Source organism: Spermophilus citellus, assembly GCF_964194105.1.
Source record: "Spermophilus citellus genome assembly, chromosome: 6".
Lineage (NCBI taxonomy): Eukaryota > Metazoa > Chordata > Mammalia > Rodentia > Sciuridae > Spermophilus > Spermophilus citellus.
Genome location: NC_138187.1, coordinates 73,686,453 through 73,712,890, shown reverse-complemented (window position 1 = coordinate 73,712,890; position 26,438 = coordinate 73,686,453). Strand labels below are relative to the sequence as shown.

Sequence of the window (26,438 nt, the reverse complement as noted above, 5' to 3'; positions counted from 1 at the left end):
AAAAAGCTTTGCCGCATATTTGCAGCTATTTTTTCATGAAAGATTTTCTTCCTTCTGCCCATTCTTGCTTAAGATCATATTATGACAAGAACAGGAGAATGGATTTTCTCCCACCCCTCCTGTTTTGTAAAAAGAGAAGGAAACATATTTGCAAAAGTGCCAAGTCTCTGCCTGCCAAGTTTCACCCTACAGTGAATTTTCATTGCTGGTTATTACAAAATCCAGGGGGAAAAAAATCAAGGTTGCATAACTGAAGCTTATAAGGGAAAAGTGAGGTTTACAAATAGATTGTGGTGCCGCTACTGAGGACTGATATGGTAAACTTAAATCTAAGCATTAATAGGAACAGTTTTTTAATGACTAAAGCATTAAGATGTCCTTCTTCTAAACTTTTTCTTTATGAAATAAAAGGTTATTAATTAGAGGCTCAATTGGCAGATGCCTTTGCTAGTTAGCAAATTTTTGCTGCATGCCCACTACTTCTGAGACAATGGCATATCCAAGGTTTGGGCTATTCTGAATTGAAACACAAACACTGTCAAAGAGCTTAATGCTTTTTACCTGCTCCACTGACATGGCTCTGGTCTCTGCAGAGTGAGTTGCATCCACATAAAATCCAGCTCCTGCTATGATGTGGACTCCAGTCTGTTCGGCAAGCCGCTTCAACGTCTGCACGTCTCTGCTAATCCCAGTGGTCGTGTTCTCTACCAAGGCCCCTCCACCTTTAGCTTTAAAATACAACAATTCTTCCTTTATGGCTTCTGTCTCCTGATTCAGCTGAAGGTTCTCTTTATGGGAATAAGGATTATTCTGAATCCAAAATAAATTTTTCATCATGATCGGTTCCTTAGAGATAGCTTCATGGCAGGGAGAAGGTGGGCAGTAAGAGCAATCGAAGGTCATTGTCAAATGTTCATGGGTCAGGGTGCGGCCCAGTTTGCTTGGTTCCACAAGGCCCAAAACAGTTTGCACTTTCCCACTTAAGGAAGACATTTCTGATGGTACCACCAGGAGATGCTCTGAAAGGAGTGTCTCCTGGGAGGGGGGAGAAAAAAAACCAATAGCCAGAAAACTTAACACACATATACCCATAGGGAGTAGGGGGCTGTGAACATACACCCATGTGAAAAAGAGAATCAACCTCACTTATCATCCTGCCAAAGTCAGAGTCCACCCCTGTGCAGCTCTGAGCGCCATGAGAGGTATCATGCGTCCCCTCCACTTCCACTGAAACTTTGCCTCTGCTTGATTTAGTCCCAACTTCAACTCTTGGAAATATTTCCTGATATTCAATACACATTATTTATTTATTTTCTTGGTACTGGGGATTGAACCCAGAGGTGTTTTACCACTGAGCCACACCTCCAGCCTTTTTAATATTTTATTTAAAGACAGGATCTTGCTGAGTTGCTTAGGGCCTCACTAAGTTGCTGAGGCTGGCTTTGAACTGTCGATCCTCCTGCTTCAGCCTCCCAAGCCACTGGGACTATAGAAGTGTGCCGCCACATCTGACTCACATTTATTTTTTAATGGAATTAAATTTCATTAATTATAGTTATGCATTTTTGGATAATTCAACAATAATCATTTTAAAAAATCTTCATGGCTGGATAGTGTAGGTCATGTGTCTAGCCTCCAGGAGGCCTTAGGTTCAATTCCCAGCACTGCAAACACAAAATCAAAACAAACAACAACAAAAACCCACAACTCTTCGTAATCAATAGTTTGCATCAAAACCAGCCATATGTCAGTATTGTTTCATCAGCTTTCAGCTAAAGTTAAGTGTGCTGAAGCTACCAATTATTTTATTATTCATTTGCAATCTACGTGAACAAACTTCTGTTGAAGGTCCAGTAAGCACCAGAAATTGGAGCAATAAAGAAACATAAGATGAGACCGCTAGCCTGCGTGGTTTCAGAGAGGATGTCCCCAGAACAGCTGAGGGGAGAGGGAACGTACACCTGGGTTTAATAATGAGATGCCTCTACCTGAGGTGGCTTATTGTCTAGGGCATACAGAAAGAAACACTTCAAAAATACTTAAAAGCAAAAATTTTTTTTTGTCATAACGAAAGCAACTGTGATGCTATTGATACTGAAACTGGGTGTCCTAAAAAAAGAGCACAGACCTCTTTATCCTCTACATCCTTCCATTTTTACACAAATTAAGTATTCACCAAGTTTCTATCAGTGACAGCATGAACCCCAGTTCCAGCACTTTCCTGTTAAAAGTACATTTCCTAAGGGAAGGGACAGGGCTGGCAAATAAAAAGGTGCTGCGCAAAGTGGTGCCTCCAGACACCCACGTGGCCAAGAGCAAAACCACTGCGAGAAAGGATGTTCCATGTTGAGCACCAGCCAGACACGTTCAGAGGATGGTGGAAAAAATTGACTGGGAACTGAGAGGAGAGTGTTTTTGAAAGCTCTGAAACTGTTCCTACACAAGGAAATCTGAAATCATTATTTTTCCCCACAACCCTTTGAAGGCCTTGTCTGATGTTCTGAGCACCTGTTTTCTGATCAGTAAATGAGAATAACAATGTGAATTTCATAGTTTGTCCTAAGAATTAAGTGAGATGAGATAATCCAGGTAGAAATACCTGTAGAAGTGTTTGGAACACAGCCCATGCCAACAAATCCCAGCTCTTTCCTCTGGGTCTAAGAACTAGTTTGCATTTCTTGGGTTGTTTCTTTTCACAAGAAGAGGTTGATGATTTGGGGGAACTGTGGAAAAATTGTAATCGGTATAGAGTGCATACAGAGACGAGGTGAAAACACAGTTCGAGGTCAGGGAAGGAGGGTTATAAAGTTATAGGTCAGTTTACTTACAGTCACTGAAATTATCTTGAACATAGATGTTTGAGCTATATTGGCTCCATGGAAGTACCTGATTTAGACACTGTTCTTTTTTTTTTTTTTTTTTTTTTGATACCAGGGATCAAACTCAAGGGTGCTCAATCACTAAGCCACATCCCTAGCCCTTTCAATTTTCTGAGATAGGGTCTTACTAACTAAATTGCTTCAGGCCTTGCTGAGTTGCTGAGGCTGGCCTTGAACTTTCGATTCTTCTTCCTCAGACTCCCAAGCCACTGGGATCACAGGTGTGCACCACTGCACCCAATCTGACTTAGACATTCTGATAGAGCACTTAGGAACTTGTGACTAATGTGTCCACCAAGTCCTGTTTGGTGGCGCTCCTCTACAAGCCAAGCCTCTAATAGCCAGGCCATCCACGTGGTGCCCACTGATGACATCTAGGCAAGTACTGTTCAATGACTTCTTGTTATCAGGAGCAATGAGATGCCTTTTATTCCTTCAGTGGATTACATCATAGCACCACTAATGATAGATCCAATCCTCCAAAATGGATTAATTTGTTGTTTTTTTCCTTCTGGCTGTTGGTGTCACAGATGTGTTTCAGAGAGCCACAGAGGGGTTGAAATTAGGATCAACTGATAAAACATCCCCATTTTTACTAGAAAAGTACCAAACTGCATATTTAATTGATGTATATTTGAAAGAGCAATGTGGTACATTTCAAGCTCACAAGCTGTGAGTCTTTGTGAAAAACAAAATCACTTAAGAAATGTCATCCCTTCTGGGAACTCCTCTAGTGCTCTCAGACAGAGCTTGTTGGTTGGCTCCTCCTATGATCATACACAATGTAACACATGCTCAAAGGATAAAGAAAGATTAAAGAACACACTGGCCAACATCGCTTCAAGTCAGAGTGCGTCTGCGAATGGGATAAAGTACACACCTAGAATTCATGATTCCTGTGTACCAGGAGAGCCCTTTTCTGCTTGAATTTAGCCTGGAAGTTGCTCTCTTTTTAACAAATGGGTCTGTGGCTGTTCAGGACCTTCCACCACAGAGATGAGTTCACAGAACCAAGAGGGAAGTCATGAATGATGAGAGCAGCAGTGCACGGCTGTGCAGACAGGAGTGACCACCAAAAAGAAAGGGAGACTTTGGGCGTATTCCCCAGCATCTCCAGGAAGCTTTGGTATTGCACATACCTATACTAGTGGGAACAGGGATAGCTGGAGCTGTCAATATGTAACCAAAAGCTTGGTTGTACTTCAAATGTGAAAGATGAACCATCTGGAAGACAGAGGATAGTTGGAAATTTCTATTACAACTTGACCTAAGATAATAACCCTTCTAATCCTGATGATTCTAGAATAAAAAATTTAAAAAAAACATATTAAAACAAAAAGGACAGGAGGAGGAGAATCAGAGAACCTAACAGTACAACTATTATAACACAATTTTAAGCCAGAAACAATTAGTAGAATTTGACTGTTTCAAAAGTATATGTGTAATCCCAACTTTTATGAAATATGTAGAAAAGTTAGTTGCCTAATTGCTGAAGATTCAGCAAGGAGGGGGAACTTTGGAGAAAATTTTAGTTTTAGCTTCACAGAGATTTGGCCACAGTTATTGCAAAACTGGGCCATTAGGCTTAAGATTGGTCCGTGTAGTTAGCTTGAATGTGCATTTCAGTTGCATTTCACATTGAAGAGGGGAGGACTTTCAGAACTCTGCATACTTGATATGTTAGATTTCTTTTAAATGCAATACTTCATATATATCTTCCACTCAATTTTGTAGACAATGTTCTTCTCCTGCTCCTGTCTTTGTTGCAGTGGCCCTAGACCTGGTTGAAGGTACTTGTCTTGCAGTTGTAGCTACAGAACTTAACTTATCAAACTGAGTTTTAGTGAATTGCTTTGCAGTTAACTCCCCCAACTTCTTCCACAACTGGAAGTCTTAATCCCTATCCCAAATCCCTTGTTTCATTTCACTCAGTTGTTTCCATGAACAAACCCTTGCTGATAAAAAATGGGCAGGCATTTCAGACTTTGGCATGAGAGAAGAGATGGAGTGAAAATTCTCGTAGCTCTGTGGAGAAGGGATGGATGAGAATCCAAGGGAGCCTGCACAGAGATCCACAGGGTATTGCTATCAACCAGGAGAAGATCAGGAGGTGGCTTGGTCTGAGGTGACATCAGTGGAGATGGCAAAAAAGCAGAAGCAGGAAGAGGTAGAGCAGATGGAACTTTCTAACTGGACTTTCTTGATGACTTGCTGCTACTAAAAAAGTATACTTCAAATAAATGGTCCAAATATATCAGTACTTCTAATTTTTTATGTGTTACATCACGCAGTACAGCAGCACTCCATAAACACTGCACTTAAAGCTGACATTTGATTTGTGACAAAAATATTTTTTAGACTGTATAATATTTTTTAAAGCTTGTTTGAATACTTTCATCATGCAGGTTCAGATCTGTGACAGGTCTTCTCCCAAACAGCATGGGTCTGGTTGCTGAACAAGGGCGACACCAGGAGTCCCTCTGTGTATGCAGCCACCAAACTTTCATTTTCTCAGATATTTATGATGAAATAGTTCTACTTCATGCAGATTTACTGTTTTTAATATTAAACACTTTTCAAAAAAAACTATGCCCAGATAAAGAGAAAGAAATCCAACCTCTTTGGTACACAAAACAATAAGGGGACCCAGCCCAGCAAGTTCTGCAAACTGTGACACAAATAAAACAAAACTGCTCAGAGATACAAATGGACAGCTCGTATCTTATATTCAGAGGAAAATGGTGGGTTTCATTCCTGAGGTTGTTTTTTTTTTTTTTCCGTTTGGCTGAGAAAGTGACAATCTGGGGATATTATTATTAGACAAGCTGGAAAAGATATCAGAGTGCTTAACTAAGGAATCAGCTTATGACATCAGTGGAGACGGCAAAAAAGTTGATTCTTCAGGTCAGTCAAATATGGGCCATCTGGTCAACCCTTCAAGTCAGCACACAATGTGGATTCTGGTAACTGGTACTACTGATTTCTTCAATTTGTTGCCTTTTGGTAAACTAAATACAAATTTTTTTTATTTTAAAAAGAAAAGGAGGAGGGATGGGGCTATCGCTCAGTGGTAGAGCGCCTGCCTTGCACATGTGAGACACTGGGTTCGATCCTCAGCACCACATTAAAATGAATAAATAAAGATATTGTGTCTATCTACAACTAAATAAGTATTTTTTTTTAAATAAAGAAAAGTAGGAAAGGAGGGAGGCAATGGGAAGAAGAAAACAGCATCTCTGCTTAGGTCAGAATGTAACATATTAATTATTTACTGGAGTAACAGCCTAGAGTTGGGACAAGTGGAATAGTATTGTCAAAATACTGGCAAAAAACCTGACATTTTGTTTTTCCTAAGTTGAAAAGCCAAGATCTGATCTCAGCCCTTCTACCTCTCAGAAGAAGTTTCCACACTCAATGCTGTCAAAATGTTTCAGGTCCATATCTTGATTTCACTACTAACATATAGTCCTGAGAATGAGACAGTTACCTAGTTGCCAGATACAACAGGTATGTCTTTTCCTTCCAACAAGAACCCTACACACTGAGGTGAGACCTCACTTTTTTTTTTTTTTGGTACTAGCGATGGAGCCTTGGGGTACTTAACCCCTGAGCCATATCCCTAGTTCTTTTTATTTTTTATTTTGAAACAGGGTCTCACTAAGATGCTTAGATACTAAATTCCTGAGGCTGGCCTTAAACTTGCAATCCTTCTGCCTCAGTCCCCTGAGTTTCTGGGACTACAGTTGTGCTCCATAACACCCAGCATCTCTCAATTTTCTATAAAAAGAATTTTGTCCCATGGATTCCTAGCAATTGGTTGTTACCTAGAAACAGCAATATTTTGAAGAAATCTTATAGCGGGTATGCCACTTTATTTTGTTAATAAAGAACTTTAAATTGTTGTTACTTTTAATTCCTAATGTGTTAAAAACATGAAAGGTCCATATTTCTCACACAATTTCATTTGGAAGTCTGCTCTTAAGGGGGCCAGGTCTAGGTGGAAGAAGAGTTGGGTTCAGAGTCAAGAGTTCTTGTAGCTCTTCCATTAAATAACTGTGTGTCACTTTGGGCATGTTTTTTCCTATCTGTGTAATGGAGAGGTTGAGTCAGTTGACTTTTAAAAAACATCTGTGCTTCTGTGGGGCCCTTGAACTTGAAGTAGATTTTATTGGCCTTCTATAGATACTAACTATCACTGAAATATTCTTTAAGAATGGTGTTTCAAATGTGCATTTTCTATACGTGTACAGACATACATATACATGTAATGGGGGAGTCGGATTTCAGTTTCAGGGGCTTTAAAATTTTAAAGAGGGCTGGGGATGTGGCTCAAGCGGTAGCACGCTGGCCTGGCATGCGTGTGGCCCTGGTTCGATCCTCAGCACCACATACAAACAAAGATGTTGTGTCCGCCGAGAACTAAAAAATAAAATATTAAAATTCTCTCTCTCTCTCTCTCTCTCTCTCTCTCTCTCTCTCCCTCTCTCATTCTCTCTTTAAAAAAAAAAAATTTAAAGAGAGCTCTAGAAGGAATGAATGGTTTGAAAGAACCAGAAATTTAGGGTCTTGGCTTCACTGTTTCCTTACTGTGTGACTGTGGAAAATTTAAAAGTGAACGGAAACTCCACCAAGGCAATCAGCAGCCACCATCTTGGAGAGCTGAAGTATCCACCGCCACTCTCCGACAGACTGCAACAATAAAACAGGTGTGTGTAACTCAGCCCATCCCCCACACATCGGGGAATTCGCATAAAATCTCTCCTAGGCTTTCCGGGAGAGGGAGTATCAGAGTGAACCTGCATAAAGACTAGGGGAAAACTAGAGACACCTGACCTTCAACTCCCCCTCCCATCAGCAGCCAAAACGAAACCTGTCTAGCCAGCGCTGGGGGAGGGGCAAGCAGAAAAAATCAAAAGGATAGAGTGCCGGGGATCCCAATAGCCAACTGTGCGACCCTGGAGATCCGGGCTGACTGATTCCCGCGGCCTGCCTGGCAGCTTCAGAAGGCGGGGCGTCACAGAGAAGCTATTAATTAGCAAGCAGGGAGAAAAGTGGCTACGATTCTGTGGAATCCTGCTGGATGAGCCCGCACTGACCCCCGGGCTGAGTACGGGATTTCAGAGGGGGAAGGAAGCGGTACAGTTCTATCCCCCACAACGGAAACAAAACAATAGAGTGCCGGGGTTCCCAATAGCCACCCTCCACACCCAACAAACGGCAGGTCCAGAGTACAGTTTGAACTGCCGAGAGCCATCACTCAGGGGAAATCTGGCCTAGCAGGAGACACCAAGACTAGCAGGAGAAACCAGGAGACTAGAGGCCAGGCCCTCTCGACTGGGTGGCTGGTAACCTCAGGCCTGCCGGCAACAGTTCACCCACTGCCCTCGTAACTGGGCGGTAGGAGAACGCCCGCCCGCCGGCTACCGACTGCACGACTGGGCAGCTGGAGTCCACCCCCCCGCCGGCGACCAATCACCCACCTGTGATACTGGGTGGCTAGAGACTGCCCGCCTGCCGCGACCGGGAGCTGAAACCAAACAGAGACAGTCCAGTCACACCCCCCCATTAGGACACCCTAGCAAGGAGCCTGGGGCCCGCCATAGCAGAGTAGTGACGTCATTGGAGCTCGGCCGTTAGAATTCCTTCCCAGCAGAATCCACGTTAGCAGGCACAGTTCAACAACACAAAGGAGAGACAACAGAGTAATACAGAACCAAAACAAATCTATAGAAGAGAGCAGAAACACGGCAATCAAATAGAGCTGGAAAGTAACGTGGACAACATGAGAAAACAAGGGAAAAAAGGAGTACAAACAATGCAGGACAACTTGATTCTATAGGAGGACATAGAAACATCAGAAGCAGGGATAGGGAAAGAACTCAAGGCATACCTAACTTGAATGGAAAGGAATATTAGAGAAGACATGAGACAGCAAGTCCAAGAAATAAAAGTATATTTTGAAAATGAATTAAACAAACAAATTCAAATGGCAAAGAATGAGCTCTACCAGGAGATATAGATCTTAAAAAAAAAATCAAACAATAATCCTAGAATTGCAGGAAATTATAAACCAAATTAAAAACTCAAATGAGAATATTACAAATAGACTTGATCAAGTAGAAGTCAGAACATCAGATAATGAAGACAAGGTTTATCAACTTGAAAAGAATATAGACAACACAGAAAAGATGCTTAAATCCCACGAGCAATCTATTCAAGAGATAAGGGATGTCATAAAAAAACCAAATTTGAGGGTCATTGGGATAGAAGAAGGCACAGAGATTCAAACCAAAGGAATGGACAGCATATTAAATGAAATAATTCTAGAAAACTTCCCAGAGATGAAAGATGAAATGGATTGCCAAATCCTGGAAGCCTACAGGACCCCAAACATTCAAAACCATAATAGACCAACTCCAAGACATATAATTATGAAGATAGCCAATGTTCAGAACAAGGAGAGAATATTAAAAGCTACGAGAGAAGGGAGGCAGATTACATTCAGGGGTAAACCAATTAGGTTAACGACTGATTTCTAATCACAGACTTTGAAAGTGAGAAGATCCTGGAACAATGTATTTCAAATGCTGAAAAATAATGGATTCCAACAGAGAATACTGTATCCAGCAAAATTAAGCTTCAAATTTGACAATAAAATTAAAATCTTTCACGACAAACAAAAGCTAAAAGAATTCGCAGCAAGAAAACCAGCACTGCAAAGCATTTGGAGCAAAATACTACAAGAAGAGGAACTGAAAAATAGTGCCCAAAACTAACAGCAGGAGGTATCTCAGTAAAGGGGGAGGAAAATAACCAAAAAGTAAAACTAACCAAACCAAAATAAATAAATAAAGAAGCATGACTGGAAGTACAAATCATATCTCAATTGTAACCTTAAATGTTAATGGCCTAAACTCACCAATCAAGAGACATAGGCTAGTAACCTGGATCAAAAAAACAAATCCAACAATTTTCTGCCTTCAGGAGACATATATGATAGGAAAAGACATACACAGGTTGAAGGTAAAAGGTTGGGAAAAATCATACCACTCACATGGCCCTCGGAAGCAAGCAGGAGTGGCCATACTCATATCGAATAAAATCAACTTTAAACCTAAGTTAATCAAGAAGGATAAAGAAGGACACTATATACTGTTAAAAGGAACCATCCACCAACAAGACATAACAATTATCAATTTGTATGCACCAAACAATGGAGCTGCAATGTTCATAAAACAAACTCTCCTCAAGTTCAAGAGTCAAATAGACCACAACACAATAATTATGGGTGACTTCAACACACAGTTCTCGCCATTAGACAGATCCTCTAGACAAAAACTGAATAAAGAAACTATAGAACTCAACAGCACAATCAATAACCCAGACTTAACCGACATATACAGAATATATCAACCATCATCAAGTGGATACACGTTCTTCTCAGCAGCACATGGATCCTACTCAAAGATAGACCATATATTATGCCATAAGGCAACTCTTAGTAAATATAAAGGCGTGGAGATAATACCATGCACCATATCTGATCACAATGGAATGAAATTGGAAATCAATGATAAAAGAAGGAAGGAAAAATCCTACATCACATGGAAAATGAACAATATGTTACTGAATGATCAATGGGTTATAGAAGACATAAAGGAGGAGATGAAAAAATTCTTAGAGACAAATGATAATACAGACACAACATACCAGAATCTATGGGACACAATGAAAGCAGTTTTAAGAGGGAAATTCATTTCTTGGAGTTCATTCCTCAAAAAAAGAAAAAACCAACAAATAAATGAACTCACACTACACCTCAAAAACCTAGAAAAGGAAGAGCAAAACAACAGCAAATGAAGTAGAAGACAAGAAATAATTAAAATTAGAGCAGAAATCAACGAAATTGAAACAAAAAAAAACCATTGAAAAAATTGATAAAACTAAAAGTTGGTTCTTCGAAAAAATAAATAAGGTAGACAGGCCCTTAGCCATGATAATGAAGAGAAGAAGAGAGAGAACTCAAATTACTAACATACGGGATGAAAAAGGCAATATCACAACAGACACTACAGAAATACAGAAGATAATTAGAAAGTATTTTGAAACCCTATATTCCAATAAAATAGAAGATAGTGAAGAGATCGATAAATTTCTTAAGGCATATGATCTGCCCAGATTGAGACAGGAAGACACACACAATTTAAACAGACCAATAACAAAGGAAGAAATAGAAGAAACCATCAAAAGACTACCAACCTAGAAAAGCCCTGGACCGGATGGGTATACAGCGGAGTTCTACAAAACCTTCAAAGAAGAATTAATACCAATACTTTTCAAGCTATTTCAAGAAATAGAAAAAGAAGGAGCTCTTCCAAATTCATTCTATGAGGCCAACATCACTCTGATCCCAAAACCAGACAAAGACACTTCAAAGAAAGAAAACTACAGACCAATATCTCTGATGAACCTAGATGCAAAAATCCTCAATAAAATTCTGGCGAATCGGATACAAAGGCACATCAAAAGAATTGTGCACCATGATCAAGTAGGATTCATCCCTGGGATGCAAGGCTGGTTCAATATATGGAAATCAATAAATGTTATTCACCACATCAATAGACTTAAAGATAAGAACCACATGATCATCTCGATAGATGCAGAAAAAGCATTTGACAAAGTACAGCATCCCTTTATGTTCAAAACACTAGAAAAACTACGGATAACAGGAACTTACCTCAACATTGTAAAAGCTATATATGCTAAACCTCAGGCTAGCATCATCCTAAATGGAGAAAAACTGAAGGCATTCCCTCTAAGATCTGGAACAAGACAGGGATGCCCTCTGTCACCACTTCTATTCAATTTAGTTCTCGAAGTACTACCCAGAGCAATTAGACAGACAAAAGATATTAAAGGCATAAAAATAGGAAAAGAAGAAATTAAATTATCGCTATTTGCGGATGACATGATAATATACTTAACAGACCCAAAAGGGTCTACAAAGAAGCTGCTAGAGTTAATAAATGAATTCAGCAAAGTGGCAGGTTATAAAATCAACATGCATAAATCAAAGGCATTCCTGTATATCAGCAACAAAACCTCTGAAATGGAAATAAGGAAAACCACTCCATTCACAATATCCTCAAAGAAAATAAGATACTTGGGAATCAACCTAACAAAAGAGGTGAAAGATTTATACAATGAAAACTACAGAACCCTAAAGAGAGAGATAGAAGAAGATCTCAGAAGATGGAAAAATGTACCCTGTTCATGGATAGGCAGAACTAACATCATCAAAATGGCGATATTACCCAAAGTTCTGTACAGGTTTAATGCGATGCCAATCAAAATCCCAACGGCATTTCTTGTAGAAATAGATAAAGCAATCATGAAATTCATATGGAAAGACAAAAGACCCAGAATAGCAAAAGCAATTCTAAGCAGGAAGTGTGAATCTGGAGGTATAGCGATACCAGAGTTCAAACTGTACCACAAAGCAATAGTAACAAAAACAGCATGGTACTGGTACCAAAACAGGCAGGTGGACCAATGGTACAGAATAGAGGACACAGAGACTAATCCACAAAGATACAACTATCTTATATTTGATAAAGGGGCTAAAAACATGCAATGGAGGAAGGATAGCATCTTCAACAAATGGTGCTGGGAAAACTGGAAATCCATATGCAACAAAATGAAATTGAATCCCTTTCTCTCGCCATCCACAAAAGTTAACTCAAAATGGATTAAGGAGCTAGATATCAAATCAGAGACACTGTGTCTGATAGAAGAAAAAGTTGGCTCCGATCTACATATATTGGGGTCAGGCTCCAAATTCCTTAATAGGACGCCCATAGCCCAAGAGTTAATAACAAGAATAAACAAATGGGACTTACTTAAACTAAAAAGTTTTTTCTCAGCAAGAGAAACAATAAAAGAGATAAATAGAGAGCCTACATCCTGGGAACAAATCTTTACCCCTCACACCTCAGATAGAGCCCTAATATCCAGAATGTACAAAGAACTCAAAAAATTAAACAATAAGATAACAAATAACCCAATCAACAAATGGGCCAAGGACCTGAACAGACACTTCTCAGAGGAGGACATACAATCAATCAACAAGTACATGAAAAAATGCTCACCATCTCTAGCAGTCAGAGAAATGCAAATCAAAACCACCCTAAGATACCATCTCACTCCAGTAAGATTGGTAGCCATTATAAAGTCAAAGAACAATAAGTGTTGGCGGGGATGTGGGGAAAAGGGTACACTTGTACACTGCTGGTGGGACTGCAAAATGGTGAGGCCAATTTGGAAAGTAGTATGGAGATTCCTGGGAAAGCTGGGAATGGATCCACCATTTGATCCAGCTATCGCCCTTCTCGGGCTATTCCCTGAGGACCTTAAAAGAGCGCACTATAGGGATACGACCACATCAATGATTATAGCGGCACAATTCACAATAGCTAGACTGTGGAATCAACCTAGATGCCCTTCAATAGATGAATGGATAAAAAAAATGTGGCATCTATACACAATGGAGTATTATGCAGCACTAAGAAATGACAAAATCATAGAATTTGCAGGGAAATGGATGGCATTAGAGCAGATTATGCTAAGTGAAGCTAGCAAAGCCCTAAAAAACAAATGCCAAATGTCTTCTTTGATATAAAGACAGCAACTAAGAACAGAACAGGAAGGAAGACCATGAGGAAAAGACTAACAGTAAACAAAGATGAATGGGGGGAGAGAAAGGGAGAGAGAAGGGAAAGCATATGGAAATGGTAGGAGACCTTCAATGATACACAAAATTATAAGAGGTTATGAGGGGCAAGGGGGAGGGAAGAAAAAAAGGGGAGAGAATTGAACAACAGCAGAGGAGGTAGAGAGGGAAGATGGGAGGGGAGGGGAGGGGAGGGGGGATAGTAGGGGATAGGAAAGGTAGCAGAATACAACAGTCACTAATATGCCACTATGTAAAAATGTGAGTATGTAACAGATGTGATTCTGCAATCTGTATTTGGGGTAAAATGGGTGTTAAAACCCAATTGAGTCAAATGCATGAAAGATGATATATCATGAGCTCTGTAATGTTTTGAACAATCAATAAAAAAAATTTAAAAGCTTCTGATGAGTTATTTTCCTCACTTGAAAACTAGATTAAAACCTGCCTGACCTACCACATAAGATATGAAAAGCAAATAAGATGATACTTAAAGGCACTATTTAAATTATAAAGCACCCTACAAATGTGTGGAATTATTATTGTACATCAAACTTTGAATTATTTTCCAAATATTTGCTTAGTATCCTTAGGCAAATGAACCTAAACTTGTTCTTTTAAAAAACTAACAATAGGGGGTTGAAGTGTATGAATCAAATGGAGGCTCTAATTTGCTTAAAAATGAATGCCTTCACTTCAGGCCTGTGATTGTTAAAAGTAGATTGACTATTGCGATTGACATCAGAACTCATTAGGCTTTTGGACATGCCCACCAAAGTGATTACAGCTGCAGGAGGTCCTCATTATCCATGGGCAACTGGAACTGGAAATGCCTTTTTAAATGAATGCACTTAATACAATGCATTAGGCAGACTCTATGGATGGCCTTCGGTGAACATGCTTTCCTATCTTCACCCTTGTGTGTGGCTCCTTCCACTCCGAACTTGAGCTGGCCTGTGATTCATCTTAACCAAGAGAATATGGCAGAAGTGATGCAATACCAGTTTGGGTCCTAAATCTTCCGAAAATAGCTTTTGCTTTTGTGCTTTGGGAAAACTTGAGATGTAGTGTGAGAAGTCTGGCTATAGCTTCCTGCAGAGAAAGAGATGCTCTGAGACCACAGGGAGAGGGGGCAGGGGGGCTCCCAGCAATCCAAGGTCCCCACTGAGCCTCAGCCTTGTGATTGTTCCTGTGGGATACCAGACAAGTAAGTGAGCCATCTTGGACATTCAAGTGCAGCCAATATCCTGACTGACTGCAGATCCAGGGACACCCAAGGCTAGCCCACAGAGTTGTGGGAGATAATTAAATGGCTGTTATTTGGTGCTATGGATGGAATGCTTGAGTCCCCCCTCCCCAGAATTCATACGCTGAAGTCCTTATCCCTCTCTAGCTATAACTTGAAATCCACTGACCAATCTTTCCCTGTCCCTCTTATTCTCAGCCTTCGGTAACCACTATTCTACTCACTTATTTTTTTTTCTTTCCTAATTTGTTATATTTTTACAGCAGAATGCATTACAGTTCATATTACACATATACAGCACAATTTTTCATATCTCTGGTTGTATACAAAACATATTCACACCATTCGTGTCTTCATACATGTAATTAGGGTAATGATGTCCACCTCATTCCACCGTCTTTCCTACCCTCATGCTCCCTCCCTTCCTCCCACTGCTTTGCCCTATCTAGAGTTCATCTAATCCCTCCTGACCCCACTATGATCAGCCACCTCACATCAGAGAAAACATTTGGCATTTGGTTTTTTGGGTTTGGCTAACTTCCCTTAGTATTATCTTCTCCAACTCCATCCATTTACCTGCAAATGCCATGATTTTATTCTCTTTTATTGCTGAGTAATATTCTGTTGTGTATATATGCCACATTTTTTTATCCATTCATCTACTGAAGGGCATCTAGGTTGGTTCCACAGTTTCGCTACTGTGAATTGTGTTGCTATAAACATTGATGTGGCTGTGTCCCTGTAGTATGCTGTTTTTAAGTCCTTTGGGCATAGACTGAGGAGTGGGATATTTGGGTCAAAAGGGGGTTTCATTCCCAGTTTTCCAAGGAATCTCCATACTGCTTTCCATATTGGCTGCACCAGTTTGCAGTCCCACCAGCAATGTGAGTGTGCCTTTTTCCCCACATCCTCACCAACATTTATTGTTGTTTGTAATATTCTACTCACTTCTATGAGATCAACTATTTTAGATTCCACATATGAGTGAGGTCATGTGGTATCTGTCTTTCTATTCCTGGTTTATTTCAATTCACATAGTTATCTCTAGCTCTATCCATGTTGTCATAAATGATAGACTTTCTTCATTTTTAAGGACTGAATAGTATTCCATTTGTAGATATAATACATTTTCTTATTCATTTATCAGCTTCCATTTCTTGGCTATTGTGAATACTGCTGCAATGAATATGAGAGTTTAGATATCTCTTGAATATACAAACTTCATTTCTTTGGATAAGTACCCAGTAGTTGGGGTTGATGAATTATATGGTAATGCTATTTTTTTTAAAGAGAGAGAGAGAGAGAGAGAGAGAGAGAGAGAGAGAGAGAGAGAATTTTTTAATATTTATTTTTTAGTATTCGGTAGACACAACATCTTTGTTTGTATGTGGTGCTGAGGATCGAACCTGGGCCGCACGAATGCCAGGCGAGCGTGCTACCACTTGAGCCACATCTCCAACCTGGGGTAGTTCTATTTTTAATTTTTAAATGCTCCTCCCTACTGTTTTTCATAGTAACTGAATTAACTTACATTCCCTTCAGCAGTATGCAAGGATTCCCTTTTCTGTAAATCATCACCTGCACTTTTCTTTTGCCTTTTTAATCATATTCACTCTAACTAGAGTGAGGTGATATCTCATTGTAGTTCTGATTTGCATTCCCCTAATATTTAATGATGCTGAACATTTTTAAATTTCCTATTGGCTATTTGTATGTGTTCCTTTGACAAATGTCTGTTTAGGGTGATTGCCCATTTTTAATTGGATTATTTGTTGTTGTTTGTTGTGGTTGAGTTGTCTGAGTTCTTTATATATTCTGGATATCCTTTTGTCAAATGTAGAGCCTATAAGTATTTTTCTCTCATTCTGTAAGTTGTCTTTTCACTCTATTGTTTCCTCTACTGGGCAGAAGAATTTTAGCTTGATATCATCTCACTTGACAGTTTTTGTTTTCATTTCCTGTGCTTCAGTGGTCTTATAAAAAAAATCCAGCCCATTCCAATATCCTGAAACTTTTCCATTATATTTTCCTCTATTAGTTTCATTTCAAGTCTTAAATTTTAACTTGATTTTTGAGTGTGGCGAGAGATCGGAGTGAACTTTTATTTTCTGCATGTGGACATCCAATTTCCCTAGCCTCGTTTCTTGAAAAGATGGTCCTTTCCCAATGTGTGTACTTAGCTTCTTTGTTGAAGGTCAGTGGCTCTATAGATGAGCAGGTTGTCTTCTTAACTTCTTATTCTGTCCCACTGGTCTATGTGTCTGTTTGTATGCCAATATCATGCTGTTTTGTTTACTATAGCTTTTTAGTATATTTTGAAGTCAATTCATGTAATACCAAGGCATTTACGTGGAATTATTACTGCCAGATAAGTCCAAAGACATGGTGGGGAAAAGGGTCACAGTTTTTGTGAACTTTAATGTATACAACATTTAAGAGACTTAACTTATACAAGCAACACAATGTAGGGAATACCAAATAACCAATTGGAATTTTCATGAATAGAAATCTAGTTTTCACTTTCCAGGAAAAAAAAACCCTTACCATTTTACATGGTTACTTAGTCCTGAAAAATTACAGAAGTTGCCACATTGTGGGATCCAATAGAAAGCATAATTTGAGACTCAGCTATAAGACATCTGGCTACTTTACTGACTAGGTAAGATTGTAGTGAACACAATGATACAAGAGTTCTTCTATATAGAATGCTGGCAAAATTGAGTTCCCCCAACTGTAATGAAAAGTAGTTTAGCAATATTATTTAGTCTTAAAAAAATGTTACTTTCCACTAGGAATCTGTCTTCAGGAAAGATCTAGACAGGTGTAAAAATATTTATGTGCAAAGATTTCATCATGGTATTATTTAGAATAGCAACAAAAATGTATAAGAGAATGTTTACATATACAATGTATAACCATTCACATTGTATTTTCAAAGAATAATGACATAGGAAGATGCTCTAATTATAATATGTAAAAAAGCAAAACATAAAACTAAGTATGATAAATATTTGCATGTAGAGAATACTGACTAGACATACAAAAATGTTCTATTTTCCTTTGGGTGATAGGAGAAGCAGAGATAGATCATTTTGTTTCTTCTTTATAATTTAGTATTTTCTAGTTTTTTATGCTTATCTATGACATCAATAATCAGTGAAAGGGAATAAAATGGAAAAGGATCAATGTTACTACTGTACACCCATCAGATGCCTATAGGAATGTCACATGTAAAATCATCAATTATAGATTTCAAATTTCCCAACTAAAGCACACAGGTAGGCAAAGATTTATGCACTCAAGAGTTATTTTGGATGGATTCTTCTTTATTGTCACAGATTTGCTGATTTCTAGTCTTTCCTGGGATTTGATATTGTTTGTTATGCAGATATTTCAGATCAAATTGCATGCCATTTCAGTGGTTAAGGTCATTCTGATTAAATTCAAACTATTTGACCAAGTCCTTAATGGATTTGACCTTGAAGTTGAGTGGCCCTGAAGTCCAGGCCTTCGGGTGGAAGTCCTGGAGCCTAAACACAATTCTGGAGAAGGCTCAGTGTCATGAGTAATTCTTATCACAAAGGAGCCAGACAAGAGCCAGGATCTCCTGAAAACACTTCTATGTGGGGTTGGGAGTAGCAATGGCGGGGTGTTGTTTTTCATAAGATGTTTTATAAGAAAGGGTCAGAAGGGCTGGGGTTGTGGCTCAGTGGTAGAGCACTCGCCTACCATGCATGAGGCACTGAGTTTGATCCTTAGCACCACATAAAAATAAAATACAGATATAGTGTCCACCTAAAACTAAAAAAAAAAAAAAAATTGAAAATAAAGAAAGGGTCAGAAAATATGAATATCATTCATTTGTAAGTGAAAAAGCAGAATCAAGAAAAAAACATTTTAAATTAGGATAAACTATGTAATGATAGAACCATAAAAAGAATCCTTTTCTAAGGATGGTGAAGAGCCTTGGCAGATGAGCAGAAAAACAAGAAGAAAGATGAAATAAGAAACAATTGTCACAAACTTGATAAATATTTACTGTGCATCTGTTAAGTGTAAAATGCTAGGCTGGGTAGGTAGAGTCTATGGGAGATAAAAAGAGTAATAAGAGGGTTCTCGACCCTCACTTTGAGGCTGGGGACAACATGATGCCTTTTATTCATTTACTGAGCTCCTACAAAGTGACAGGTGTCACTTAAAGTACTTTGAATCTCTCTCTCTCTCTCTCTCTCTCTCTCTCTCTCTCTCTCTCTGTAACTTTATTTATTTATTTTTATGTGGTGCTGAGGATCCAACCCAGCGCTTTGCAAATAAATGCTAGGTACATGCCCTACTGCTGAGCCACAACCCTAGCACTTTGCATTTGTTATCTTGAATTCTCACAAATGCTGCCAGGTTGATGTGGATGAGGGTACTGAAGCCAAGAAAATCTTAAAAACTTGTCCCAGGGCTGAAAAGTCACAATCTAAAATTAGATGAATTTAAAGGATGCTAGTTATTGATTATGAATGGCACTTTGGGGATAATTCTGTTAAAATTAACCAGACCAGTTAAGCCTCCAATGACAACAATATCAACTTTTGAATAATTATTACATGCCCAACATGGCATTTGGTAATTTACACAGGTCATGGTATTTAGTCCTTAGAGTTTGGCTGTCTATATTCTCCATGCTCTCTCTGACACTGCGTCTACCAACACATATGTAAACAAACAAACAACTCTGATTTTATCCAAGATTCCTGCCTCAAATATCCATTTGGTTTCCAAATCTGTAAGTCTGACTCCCTGTCATTGATCTTTAATTCATCTTTTCCTCTTTACCTTCACGGGCACTGCCCCAATGGGAAGCTCCATCTTGTCAGGATGCATTAGGGTAAGAGTGCGTAATGGTCTTCTAGCATTCCCAATGCACCACACCAAGCCTACACAGTGCTCTCGGAAATGTACACGCATGTGTGTCTCTGTCTCTCCCCGAGCCTCTTCCTACTTTAGAAACAAATCTAAAGGTAGAGTCTGATAACACCCCCGATTCCACTCTGCGCTTCAGGCAGGACTCAGAATTTCCTGCGCTTCCACGGACTACCCAAGCTCTCACCTGCCTTGAGCTCTTTAAATGGTTTCTGCTTCCCTGGTCTCAGATGGCAAACCCATCCCAGCCCTACTCTGCCTCCCTAACTCAGTCCCTATCATGACAGATTTCCACCTGGTCTTCAGGATGTGACTGTGGCCGATTTCTAATTAGAAGCTTTTCCTGATGTTCTTCATCCCTGCCCAAGCAATCTGAGTAAGGTGCTGACTTTAGGCACTCTCATAGCACCTGAAGCTTAACCTTGAAAATGGACTTCTTCTGTTTTGTCTCTTTGGGACTTGGAAATCTTGGAGGGCACCTCCGTGTCTTATCTGTCATCAGTCCTCAGCTCTCTGCAATGCCTGGCACATAGTATGGTTTAACTAATATTTATATGCCTGCTTATTTTAACCCAGCGTATTCCACACATGACTTTCACAAAGGAAACATATAATGAAGAAATCACTTTTTTTTTAAAGCAGGAGCAAGAAAATTACAAATAGAAGTAGAATTGAGACCAATAAAGAACAATGTAAATGTGTAGTCTATAGCAGTTAACAATTCTTAGAAAAGAGCTGCACATTTTCCTTGGAAGAGTTTTTTAATATATTTCTGACAATAGATAATTCTGAGATCATAACAGATTCTTTTATGGAATATCACATTACCTCCCCAAATCAGAACACTTAAAAATGATTAAAAAGCATGGAAAATATTTTCCCCTGGGATTTGAGGCTGTGGAATTTGAAGCCAATGTTTGTTCAACTTTTTTGTGTCTTTACTCTCCCAGTTCTCAGAAGATAATGAACATGCCTTTAGCTGATTCTTCTGTGCCCACTACACAGGAATATAAACCCTTTCTTTCTTTCTTTCTTTCTTTCTTTCTTTCTTTCTTTCTTTCTTTCTTTCTTTCTTTCTTTCTGTCTCTCTCTCTCTCTTTCTCTCTTTCTTTCTTTCTTTCTTTCTTTCTTTCTTTCTTTCTTTCTTTCTTTCTTTCTTTCTTTCAATTTCCTTTAGTGAAAACAAGACATTTGAGCACATAAAAATAACAGTCAGTGACTTCATCTTCAAGGATAGTTCCTTTCTGAATTAGTAGAAGTCAACTGTAAATCAGAAAACTATAAATACTTAGTAAAATTACAGCAGGTGATTCATGGTCACGGGCATTCCCCCACATGGAGTAAAACTGGATAATGACTCTTATCCTAATGTTTTAAATGTACAGACCATCCACACTAATTTCTTTTTATGGCAATTTAATTTTAAAATAATCTCCTTTGAATGGCAGAAAGCCTTTGTGATTCAGTTACACAACTAACTATATATCTAAAAGGCATTTCCCACAAAATCTTCTCAGATCCTTTATCTTAAAGGCCACACAGTAGACTCTTTTTAGAAAAAAAAATGTCTTGATTTTTGTTGCTCTGCTTAGCTAATTCAGACTTAAAATGAACCATACCACGTATGTTTTTACATGGTCAGACCCAGCCTGGTTGGTGTAAAAAACGGTAGTAAGGCAGGAAAAGGTCTGAGTCACTGCAGGGAGCACTAGAGACACTTCCAGTGATGCCAGCCCTCCTTGTCTTTCTTTGGAGAGCTGTGTGCTGCTTACCTGGACACCCGTATGAGAACCACCATGCCATACTTGGTGAGAGGAGAGTCGTACTTGTTAACTAGCTTTCGTTTGATAACTCCTTCAACTCTTTCCCATACACCGAGCTGTAGGTACCAATGGTGAGCTCTGATCTACTTCAGGAAGAAGTAGATGCTCAGTCAATATCTATCCCATCAAACAACTGATGTTTTGTTCTATCTTACCCACTTTTCACTTCTACACTATAGAATGTCACCTTACAATCTGATATTTTCATTATTCTTGTGTCTTCTTTATAGTCTTATGACCAGGTATTGCTATTCTTATGAAATATTAGCAAAAGCTGCTATGATTTACAGATCAGAGGGGAAAGTTTGGGCTATAAATTCTCCATATATGGGATGCAGATACAGGGAAGGCAGCTGTCAAGGCACCAGCATATTTCACCTGGTAACATTTCAGTTCAGTTGTAGCCAATGCTCCATGAGGGTCTACTGTATCTGAAGGAGGAGATTAAGGAATACAAAGACCATAAGGAAACAGTCTTACTCCTAGCAAATTAAAGAGCCCTCAACACAATGCCTGCTACACAGTGAACACTCAGTGAGAGATTGATACATTAAATATTCTAATGAGATGCCTAGTGATGTAAAGCAGAGTGCCGCCAATGTTAGGAAGTAAGGCCTGGAGCAAGTGCCCTGTGGGATGGGTCTGGACAATACCAGAGAAACTGAGAAGGCTTCTTGGAGGAGGTGGCATGGTCACAGCATGAGCAATTAAGGGCATGTCTTAGGACTAAAAAGAAGCCTGTAGGGGGCTCATACACAGGGTCCACTGTGAAAAACACTGACACGTGGGGTATGGCCCAGAGGATGAGACCTGATTCAGGGATGATCATTAAAGGTGGAGTGTGGAGCGTAAGCTGAGTGCTGGAGAGACAGACAGCCAGGAGAAGAATTAGGAAATGAAAGCAATTTTCCTGGTTCCTCGGGGATCTTCAGGGCAGGACTACATTTCAAGACAAAGGTAAGATTGACGAACAATCTTTTCTCTTGGAACTTGCAAAAGGATTGTAATGACCATTGTCTGAAAATAATCGGTGAGTCTTAAAAGTTATCTAAAACCAGAATGACTTGATTACTGAACTGACCTCTAAAATGTGTGATTTGTTGATGGAAAAAAATTAAATCAGAACACTTAGAACAGTTACAGAAAGTTCACAGTAATTGAACTCTGCACTCTGAAACCCTCGGCGAGGACCGTTACTAATGTAACAGTGTATGAACGTGTCTTCATAAAATTCTAACTGTATGGAGACCTCACACCGCTTTCTATATTGCTGGTTTCATTACCTTCAAGAGTTTCTGGAATACTAAAAAATAAAATGTCATTTACAATAATAATGCCAGGCATTTCCCTGAAGAGCTTAAGGCACTATGTACACTTTAATTAAATCTCCTAATGTCCAGGAGAAGTCAGCAGGGGACCAATGGGAGGTGAGTCACCAAAAAGTATCCAAGGGTGGAAGATTGGATCATAGCATGCCCGCTTTCAGATGAAATCCACTTTTATTGTTTTTGTTGTTTCCATTTCACCAATGGGGAAAGGGGGTTATTTTTCAGACAAGGACAATGAGCTATATGCTACTTTCTCTAAAGGCAGAACACACTGCTGCTGTAGGCGCTGGAAGCACCCCTGAGAGACTTTAAAAACAGTGCAACAATCGTGACCCCAGAGGGTCTTCCTCTGAGAGTCGGCCAACACTTATAAGTGAATTCCTAAAATGTGGGCCAAAGGAAAAATACAGACTTTTTTCTTTTAAAAGCACATAGGAAATGAATCCCTGTTTGTTATGATGAATAGCTCTCAGCTTTCACTGGTCATCAGGAGCTCAGCTGAGTTCTTAATTTACTGCTTCCCTCCGTCTATCCCCGTATTTCCCTCAGTTCCAGAGGGGTGAGTGGCACTGGGCTTCAGGAGGTCATGTTAGGAGTTGGGCTGATGATGTTGAAGACATGGCACAAATTATAGAGCTAAAACATTGAGAAACCTATGGTACGGTTTGGATATGATCTGAGAGTGTCCCCCAGGGTTCATGGTTGGTCCTCAGGATGGCAATGTGAGAAGTGGTGGGATCTTCTTGAGACTGAGTCTAGTGCAAAGTAATTGGCTCACTGGGGTTACTGCCCTTGGAAGGAACGGATCTAGTTCTCCTGAGACCTTGGTTAGTTCTGACAGTACAGTTGTTATAAAAGAGCAAACCTGACCCTTCCTGCATCTCACTGGCTTCCTGTTTCTCTACATGATCTCTCCCTGTCACAGGAGCACTTATATACTATCTCCCATGATGTGACAGCCAAAGGACTCTTGGGGAATTGAGCTGATGTTGGTGTCCTGCTCTTAAAGCTCAAAAACTGTGAGTTAATTAAATCTCTTTTTTTAAAAATAAAATACCCAGTTTCTGGTATTTTGTTATAGCAACAGAAAATGGGCTGATACAAACTAGAAAACTCTGAGCAAGTCCTGACTCTTGCTACTTCCCTTAGGATAGAGTATAGAACCTAAAATCAGACTGTGAAAAACAAACATGTATGCAACTATCATATACAAGTCTGGTATATAAACCAACTCCTTTTCTTATAAAGGAAATTACCAGACTATGATACCACTCTGTCAATCAAACTACCTCCTAAGGTCCAGAAAATAGAATCATGGTTTCCAGGGAAATAGAGACTTCTATTTGGAGAAAAAAAATCATAAACAAATAAATGCTGGTGTTTTGGGGGAATAATTTGCTATTATTAAGGTCTTAAAAAGAACTAGAGATGCAAATAATGAAATCCTGTGGCAATTTTGGCTGTAAAATGGATTTAGTGATCTGGAATGTTTAAAATTGTTTAGACTATCAAAGCAATGAAAACCCAAACCAAAAACTTTGTTGACAATTTGTGAAACTTTAAGTTTGAGGGGAAAAAATGCTTTAAACATAAAGTTTACTAATGGGTCCAGGAAAGAAGTCAAAGTAGAAAATTCTTAGTCCTAAGAGAGCATGGCACTGACCCAGAGATCCTATTTTTTGGGAAAGACTAAAAGTAAGGTAATGAACAACTTATTTCTTTTCCCGAAAGCTTATTTCCTATGAAGGGATCAAGGGCAAATCTGTAATAACTCCCCATATCTTAGAGCAATAATTACTCTTCCCAGTGTTTGGGATGACTGTAAATAAACTCTAATGGAGTTCTAAGTTCTCTAGAGAAAAAGTCTCACAAAATTAGAAGAAAAATCCAACCACCAAATAACAAATTTTTAATTAACTAATCTATGCACACCCCCCCCACACACAGACATATATGTAAATACATTATTATTTATTCATATATTTTCCCCATAAAAATAAGGTGACTTAAAATATTTTAAAAGATTTGTCTAGCACTACATTTTAATTTTGTACTTCAATCATTGTATCACCTGCTTCTAAAGAATTCATAACTGTTTAGATACTTATTTAGATACTTACACAAATATCAACTATTTGTTTAGATTACTTAAACAAACATCAAGGAGATATTGCCTTTAATTGTAGTTTTAATTTTACTGGGTCAACACTGTCAATCTACCAAAGAACTATAATTTTGATCACTTTTTGGATTTGATTTATATCTTCAACTTTAATAATTTCAGTAAATTTTCTAAATAAAAGAGGCATTTTAAGTCAAGTCACAAATCTACTGCTAAAAGATGTCATATTGTTAAATGCCTTTTAAGTAAAGTATGGTTTTGATTTTAATTCAAAGTAGGTATGATATTAAATATTCTTATTAAATATTGAAATGTATATTTATAATAAAAATATTTAAGATTCCTTTAATGTTATATGCTATTTGATCACAATATTTTTGAAATGTAAGGAACCAGGAGGATCATTTTTTTCCATGTCTTCATGTTTAGATGCTAAAACTGAATCCTTGACTTTTTGAAGGTCAGATAACCAAGACTAAAGTCCATTGTCATTTTAGTGTTCTTTTTATTAATCCATGCAGATAGTTACTATGAACATCATGATTGGTTAGCCCAGTTTCCATTTATATGGAAGTACGATTGACAGAATAACATTACTCATTGGTCTCAAAAAGAGGCCACAACCACCCAGAACCGGAAAATCTATTCCCACTCCACTTTTTACTGGGTGATGTGAAGAAGGCACTGCACAGCACTTTCCTTTGCCTAATTATAAAAATGCAGATTCTAGTAATTTAGTCCTACCATCTTAATTTGGTTATTGCAAGAAATTATCATAAAAATAACTCTAAAGCATACAGCATAGCTAAATGTAAACTAAATACTTCATAACAAAAAGTCAGCTCAATTACATCTAAAACCACACAGCAATAAGAACTTGAAGTCACTATTAGGAGAGAGTACACATGAGCTACTGGGTTCTTATAGTATTCAGAGAAGCTAGTGCAAGTGTGTATTTAATGAGTATGTATCTGACTCCTAGATTTTCTTAGTTTTTCATAATCTATCTTTATGTTTACCTATGCCATGTGATAATTACCACCTGAGAACAAATTAGAAGTCTCACTTCCCAAAGGCATGACTGATTCACAAACAGAGCAGTGCTAAGTACCTATAGTTTTAGAATTTGAAGGATTTATTACACGTTCATCCTATGACTAATCTATGGAGAGCATCCCTGCCAAATATTGTTCCCTAATAGTAATATACAGTTTCCCAAGTGACACACAGAATTGGCCAGCCTGAGCAGTCCTTTAAAAACAAAAACATATCAACTGGATTCTCTTGGGTCTAGAAATAGACTTTGCAACTGGAATGAGTGAGAAGAATCAACAAGTAGGTTTTAAAAGCATAGAATACATAGTTTAAAATTTTTTAAAAAATCAGTATACTATGTACAA

The 26,438-nt window shown here is 38.7% G+C and overlaps 1 protein-coding gene across 1 annotated transcript in view; it reads right to left on the bottom strand.

Moving 5' to 3' along the window:
* Nucleotides 1-26,438, bottom strand: part of PTER (phosphotriesterase related) — a 75,498-nt gene that overhangs the window by 27,037 nt on the left and 22,023 nt on the right. The window contains exon 2 of the mRNA XM_081297824.1: nt 562-1,035. Coding sequence (XP_081153950.1) covers nt 562-993 — 432 coding nt within the window. The 5' untranslated portion in view covers nt 994-1,035. The remainder of the gene's footprint in view (nt 1-561; nt 1,036-26,438) is intronic.